At 37.7% G+C, this 8,237-nt stretch overlaps 1 protein-coding gene across 1 annotated transcript; it reads left to right on the top strand.

The window, feature by feature from the left end:
* Nucleotides 1-296: 296 nt before the first annotated feature.
* Nucleotides 297-7,995, top strand: LOC139116599 (serine protease 30-like). The gene is made up of 6 exons (XM_070679196.1): nt 297-416; nt 1,185-1,302; nt 3,826-3,938; nt 4,641-4,737; nt 6,694-6,842; nt 7,462-7,995. Exons 1-6 carry the CDS (start codon nt 408-410, stop codon nt 7,702-7,704), a joined length of 729 nt encoding a protein of 242 aa, XP_070535297.1. The 5' UTR covers nt 297-407; the 3' UTR covers nt 7,705-7,995.
* The last annotated feature ends 242 nt before the right edge of the window (nt 7,996-8,237 follow it).

The raw sequence follows: 8,237 nt of genomic DNA, 5'->3' as shown, positions 1-8,237 counted from the left end.
GGCTGACTAATTGGCAGTGTCATGCTAAACAATTAAAGGGCCAGTAATGCTAATTTTTAACCATTTCTGTTTTGAATTTCTACCATAACTCCTTGTTCTTCTCCCCGAGGCATGTTGTTACACACAGTGTTCAGTTTGTCAACTCAGCCAGTACGTGTGAAATCTCATCGTTATTGTTGAAATGTGACTTCTGGTGCGGACTAGAAGTCAAATAACAGAACGATGTTTTTTTACGCATATAGACACTAAGTTGATTCAAAATATTTATCTTTTAATCATTCCAGGGGAGAAAAACATTGGCAAGTTACCACGAACAATATCGATGAAGAATAACGCTATACTCCTCCAACCTTTATGTTAAGAACACTTGATACTTGCAGAAATACAACAGTGACAATTATCAAAAAATGAGAAAGGTAACATTTTTTACTTGCAATGATTATATTTGCTGTTGAGATAAAAAATATGACGGCGGTGATTGCGATACTGAAAATGATATTGAAAATGATAGTGGTTGTGGTAATGATGATAATGGATGTACTGTTTTATTGCCATCGCATCGCGTCAGATGTTGTGATGTCCAATGAAAATCAAATCAGGCTAAGCTTTGGGGTCCAAAAAATACCAATTGCAAGGTCAAGAGAACGGAATATCGCTACATGATTGCAAGGAATAGTTAACCCAAACCTTGACTTGGTTCAAAATTTTTGGTTATGTTCTCCTCGGATATTTTCTGATGCATATTTAAAATACATGTATATTCAGTATTTCCTCGAAATCATCGGAACCAACAGCTCAATACGCTATTATTAGAAAGGCAAGGGTCATCCTCAAATGCTTATGACACTATGAAAAAAATTGCGAGACTAGAGCGAGAAAGTGACGTTTTCTTGCAATTGGTGAGAATTCTAGCTATTTCAACCACTATCAGTGAGGAATTTTAATTCTCACTGATGAGCAGTGAGAAATATACTCCTTCGTGAGAATCAAGTATGATAAGAGATTCTCACTGATGAGACTGGAAATTCTCACCACGTGCAGTGAGAATGGTTATGTTCATGGTGAGAATATATCATACTCATTATTCACTGGTGAGAATCAAGCAGACTCGCCGTTCATTGGTGATAAGCAGCCAGATGCTTTGTTCACCGGTGAGAATTAACTAGTTTCATGTTTACCTTCAGCCAATCGCTCTATCTGAAGGCATAAGTAAAATATCTGTAGCGACCAACAGAAAGGAAGTTGCAGTTTGTTGCCTGGTTTTGTGTGGGTTGGTCGTTGGCGGCGCTGTACCGGAAATAGGTGAGTATACAGGCAACGATGCGTGTACGATTCCATGCATATTTCTCATTTCAGATAAATTCCATGGATATACTTCTCGATAGGTGACTTCATGCTATGAAAACATGATCTACAATTTTCCTTTCAAAAGATGAGCACGGTTAGAGAAACAATGTATTAACCATCATTCCTATCCATTAAAATATCGATCATTAGATAGTCTTCCGTTCAATTTTATATATTATATATATATATATATATATATATATATATATATATATATATATATATATATATATATATATATATATATATATATATTTATTTATATATAATCCCATGGTATTTTTCTCTGTTTGACGTTATCGTATACGAGTGTTTTTCGCGGAGCCGTACAACTTCGAGCCGAAGGCGAGAAGTTGTGCGGCTCCGCGAAAAACACGAGTATACGATGACGTCAAACAGAGAAAAATACCATGGGATTATATATTTATCACATGAACAGTCTTCTTATTTTTCTTTTGACGTAGATGGATCAAAATTATCGTAACAAATTGCATGAATTTCGTCGCGATTTGTGTTTTACTTTCGCGGATTACTTTCATTTAAAGAGTAAAGTGGCCCGTCACCCAAGAGATACTTTCATTCATAAATCCCATCAAGCTGAAATTTGCTACATTACAGGGGTATCTCCACCAACCAGACGTACGGATTCGGTCACGTGAACGTGTCAATCATTGTCTCGCGCTGTATCGATGCCAAGGCAAGTTCGCCATCGGCGGACATAGCTTTCACCGTGCTAGCGACGGATAACCATAGTATTCAGAGTTACTTAGAATATTTACAATTATATTTATGAAGTAAATGAGACGACACGATCGAAACAGTAATTCTCATTCCCAGAGATGCCGTGGCTTTCAAAATATCACGCAAGTTTACGACCTTTGCGAGCGCGAAAGATTCCGTTCGATGACACACTCATTGCATGTATATGTGCCCACAACGCAACGTTGCCGTCACCGGTCTCTGCCGCGCCGGTGTCAACTCGTCAATCCCGATCTCGGTCATCAATGTTTTCGTCTTACGAACTTTGATGTTTGCATTGACACATATCTCGTCCATGGATACATCCTAATTTTGTTGACGGAAACTCTGTTTTGTGTGTTGTCTGAGTCAACTTTCGAAGTACATTGTACATGGGATTCCACAGCGCTGCACACAGCTCGACAGCTTATGTCTTCGCTACGGCATTATGCCACGCCGCGCTGCAAGTTTGATACCGAGCGAGACTTTACGGAGTTTTTGTGTGATTAAGGAAATTGATCGTAGTTAGTCGAATGACTTTAGGCTTGTGCCTCCTATGTCGCTTTCCCGAAGATTATACTATACTCATTTATTCAGTTTGAGGTGTAGGTTTCGGTTTTATCGCCAACCGGGATGGGATCGCCAGGTACGACGTACACACGACTGGAGCCGAGACGTTATAATACTGAGCCATTAAAATAACGATCGTCGGTATCTCCATTCGATTCTCGGGAAAAGCTATTGTTTTAGCGACTTGAAATTTCGTTGGACAAATATGCCTTCTATGTTTCCATGTCTGGATTTATCGGGTCACCTTTTTGTAAAAATAACGTGCGAGCTAGCACGGCATCGATCACAACAAATCTGTTCGTGTCGCGACGCCTGCATGTATGAACGGTACCATGAAAGAAAAAAGTTCCGGTTGATGACGTACAACAGGGGTAATTCGGATTTCTTATCCGTCCTGTTCTACGTCACACAGGTGGGAATTCGGGCCAGTTATGTGATAATATAATAACTATGCGCGGTACTCTTGCACATATCAAGTTACAATTAGACTGAACAAAAAATGTGACTTAAGTAAAATCTGATAGTGCCATAGTACGAAGCACATATGCAAAGAAGAAAAGAAGACCATGACGAGTGATAACATATAAATTTCTCGATTTTCAGTGAGAAATTCGAGCATGTTATGTTAAAAATCGCAAAGTCAGGTAACAGCGTACTTTTATATGAACTCGGACCCGACAGTCACCCCAAACAGTCTGCTTCTTCGGGCCTATGGAACCGCAACCCCATGGCTAGTCAATAAGTATATACTGAAAAGAGTTTTTAATCGGCACATTTTGCAAGAACGCCACCACTGCTTTGAGTAAGAGCTAGTATCACAATCAAAGCAGAAACGAGTACTTTGACAGGGCAAGTACCACTGATGCAACTCCCAACTGATGGTGACATACGGCGCACTTTTAGAACAAAGAAAACTTATAGGAAACGATAATTACACAAATTAAACAATCATGAGAAATATCTGTTTGGCGTGGTATATAACATTATTTTGCAAAACATCGCGGGCTAAAAACGTTCTGACCAGCATATCAGTGTGATATTCGCTGTTGTGTTAATCTTGGAAATATCATTGTTATACTATTAGTATATGCTCTCTCTCTCTCTCTCTCTCTTCTCTCTCTCTCTCTCTCTCTCTCTCTCTCTCTCTCTCTCTCTCATTATCATATCCAGACGACGTCTCGGCTTATGTAGGCCACAATGTTAGGCAGTCACATGGAAGGACAGATTTCAACATTAAAATTGTTGGCGGTAAAGATGCAGATGTTGGCGAGTGGCCATGGCAGGTGAATAAAAACATTTAGGGTAGATATTAGTCGAGTACAAGAAACATAAATTGATTTCAAGGAAACCTTGGACTGATAAATATTCCGCTTTACTCACATTGTTCATAGTAGTCCACCGGTCGCTTGGCTTGTCTCGATCGGCAGCAGTTAATGGCTAAGGGTAAACGCGTTCACTCCACGATCTGCAGCCTGCCACTAACGCGACAGTCTGCTAAAGTTTAGTCCGTCATTTTATTTAGTTTTGATATTCATATGCCCACAGACTTAATTAAAAAAGCTTGGAGCAAGTCTATGTTCATGGCGAAAGTTGCATCATCAGCGATTCCATACATAATTTACAATATAATTCCAAAAAGTTCATAAAAGTTCATAAATGATTGACTATTTGGTCTTGAGATAGTTGCGGCGGTGCTGTTTTGTTCAAAACGTACATGCGTAAAGTCTATGTCTTCGTGTCAGTAATTTCCTTGGAAGAAATCAAAAGGTCGGGAATACATTTTAAGCGTGGACACTTATACAATTATATGGCTGATTAAAAAAACATTCGAAAATCTTGTCGCGTCATTTGCCTAAAACAATGTTTTATTAATGCCAATATCTTCATTAAGTCGTACTTCTGACTCTGATCTAAAATTAATATGAGCGTGCCTATTGTAATGAAGAGGTTCTGATACTGAAAACATATTTTTTTCTTTGAACTAGACAGTGTTTTATTCAACTGATGGGGGTTATTTCTGTGGAGGTTCACTTATCTCCGAAGATTGGATTCTCACAGCGGCACATTGTTTTGGCCAGAAAGGTATATGACGATATTGAGGAACATCATACACCTCCAATTTCAAATGTCACTTCATTGAAGGAATCTCCTTTTTGGCGATTTCTGAGATCGCCTTTGTTCTAGTGTGTGAGAGGATTATGGAGGTGTGATAGACTTGTGTTTTCCATTGAAATTGTAATCTAGTGGGTAAATTTTCTGATGAGGAAATCTGGTGCCATCAGAAGCTTTAAGAACTAGGATTTTTAATGTACTAATCCGACCCTCGGAAGAAATATTTGCTATAGCAAGAGCATTTCATGTAGTGTGGGTTTGTTGGGGTGGGAACTTCAAGACGTGTTATTGCCTCAGATAGAGTATTTGTTAAGTCAATTTTATTGTCTCTCGCTCGTCATTCATCCTTTTTCGCAGCTCATCGTACTCGGATTTCCGTGCCTGCGTTGGTGTGCACGATCTGAGCCAAATCGATCCTATGAGTGACTGCAGTCAGTTTGCTGACCATCCTCTCCTTCACGAGTTCTATGACGATGACACGTTAGATTTCGACATTGCGTTGGTTAAACTAGCAAGTTCAGCCAACGTTGATGACCCATATATAGACGTTGTTCCCTTACCTTGCAAAAGCTACGTGTTCACATCCAAAGACACGTGTTACATCACTGGATGGGGTCAATTAGGAGGTTGGTAACTAAATTGTACACACTACATAGTTATCTGTCAAGGTTTTCATGAAATGTGCCAGGGGTGCAAAACTCTAACAGTTTAATTGGCCAAAGTAATAAAATATTTCAAAGGCAAAATACAAGATGAAGTCGCTTTGCCAATGTATGACTTTGAGAAAATAAATTACTATCAAAGTTAACACATCTATGGGCTAGATATGATTTTGGCGGACGGTGATATAAAAAGGAGCAAATATCGGCGACGCTTATAATTAAATATGCCTCCGACCGGGAATCACGGGAAAATGCAGGGTTTTTTTGGTTTGTTTCGATAAACATGTGACGTTTCAAAAACCAATGTTGTCGTCATTGTAACTACATCAACGCTCAATTGCAGTGCTTAGTTTTGAAATTGACCGCTTTACACCTACTTTTCGTCGGCTTTGTTTGAAAGCTAGACCAGAAACGATCGCTCGTGCATTGAAAATCGCTGTTAATCAAATGGTTGTGAAATCCATCTATCCATCCATCCATCCATACACACACACATACACATACACACACACATACATCCCTCCATCAATCCCTCCATCCATCAATCCATCCATCCATACATACATTCATACATACATACATACATACATACATACATACATACATACATACATACATACATACATACATACATACATACATACATACATACATACATACATACATACATACATACATACATACATACGTGAAAACCATACATACATACATACATACATACATACATACATACATACATACATACATACATACATACATACATACATACATACATACATACATACATACATACATACATACATGAAAAACTCGTGAATATAGCAATACTGAATATTTCAAAGCAACTACAAGTACTTTCGACAATTGAAATACTTGCTTGATAATCGTTTGTTATTTTAACACGATTGGAACTAATTTGAGATAATTGGATGGTGAAGTAATGTCTGTTTTATCTGGAAATGTAAGCTCATCTGCTTTTCTCTTTAACTGTTACACTTGCTTTTAGGAGTAATTTGTAATATTGCAACATTCAGCTATAGGGCATCTAACACTTTTGAGAAATTTGAAAAATATGAAAATCCAATTATCCCAAACTAGTTCCTATAGTGTTTTTTGTTAATACGTTTTGATCGCGGAAGAGTAATGGAACACATTTAACGGACAACTCTTTTGTAGATGATTTTGTTCAACAGTTTGCTTGCAGTAACAGTAACTGCCTTTATTTAAACAGAAAACTCATCCGAGCCTGCCTTTATTTAAACAGAAAACTCATCCGAGCCTGTCGATATTTTACAAGAAGCAAGCGTTCCGCTTATTGACACAAATGATTGTAAACCTTACTTCTCTCCTGGCGAAATTACTTCCAACATGGTATGTGCCGGATATGACGAGGGTGGTGTCGATGCCTGTCAGGTAATAACATCTTAATTAGCCGACTTGCTTATTTACGCAAGTCAGGTTAAAGTGTCGTGCATTACTTACCAGTTAATATCTGAATCAATTATATTGGGTTTGCAGCCATCCAATGAGAAATCCACTTAAAATATCTTACATGTTGCAAAGTGCTATTGTGATAACAAGCTTTTGTACTTATATTTGATGATATGAAAACCCGACGATAGAAGACAACATCAGTGCAGCACAGAGAGAGCAATGAGTATTTCCGAATGGTTTGATCTCTGCGATATTTCAAAAGGCATTTATCTAAGTTCGTACAATAACGAACTGTTGACATACAGGTTAACTCAGTAATGTGAATATCTTGTTTTAAATCAGGGGAAGTAACAAAATAGTAATGAGCTGAGTAACCAACTCCTGAAAATAGAAAACGTTCACCCGGACTGATGGCAACTGGAAAATTGTAGAGGTTGTTTTCACTTTTTTTCCTAAAATGCCCTTTTATCACCCGGAATCACATGATGATATATTTTACCCAACTGCAAATTTTACTTAGGTATTTTTGAAAATGACATTATCATAACTTTAATTGTTAAATATCTTTTTATGTTTCTTTATTAAATTGTCACTTCAGGGTGACAGCGGTGGCCCACTTGTCAGTGAAAGTGATGGGACTTGGACATTGGTTGGAGTAACTAGCTGGGGAGCAGGTTGCGGTAGTCCACAATCACCCGGTGTCTACGTAAACGTGACGCTTTTCATAGACTGGGTCGAGACGACAGTCGAAGAAGAATTTTGCAGTTCAGTTGGTTCTGGAGGATATGAACCATCAATTTTGCAATTTCTTTTGATTTGCTTTGTCAAAATCTTCGCCTAAAATCGCCAAGAGAAAATAGCAATGACACTGTGGTACAAGAACAGTTATTGTTTTCTCGTAAGCGTTGAAGTAGATAATCATAAACTAGGATATTCAGCTGCAAAAGCCAGTTAAGTAGGATGACATCAATATCAGATTGACTGTTTTTCATTTTACTTATTTTCTTGATTATCATTGCTTTTTATCTTACTGTCAAATAGGATAAACAAGGATCACTCTAGCAGTGTTTAAGACATGAGACTTAAATTATCCTCAACATATCGGAAATTTAAATTCATCGTGACTATCATTTTTCCAACCGTGATTCAATCGGATAAGACAAAGTTTTGGTTTTTCACTAAAGTTGGTGTTCTCTGCTTACTTTTCCATGACTTATAAGATTCATAATTTGAAAAATCGTTTTCCAAATCTACTTAAAATGGCTACAGCACTGAACTCATTGTATAAATAAAACTTTTATCAAATCATACTTCGATATCTAAGTTGGTTTTGTCGAAACATTTTTATTATATTCATCTCGTTGTTACAAGTCT

The sequence above is a fragment of the Ptychodera flava genome, chromosome 17, assembly GCF_041260155.1.
Source record: "Ptychodera flava strain L36383 chromosome 17, AS_Pfla_20210202, whole genome shotgun sequence".
Classification (NCBI taxonomy): domain Eukaryota; kingdom Metazoa; phylum Hemichordata; class Enteropneusta; family Ptychoderidae; genus Ptychodera; species Ptychodera flava.
Note: the sequence above shows the minus strand (reverse complement) of the source record. Positions and strands in the feature narration are given on the sequence as shown.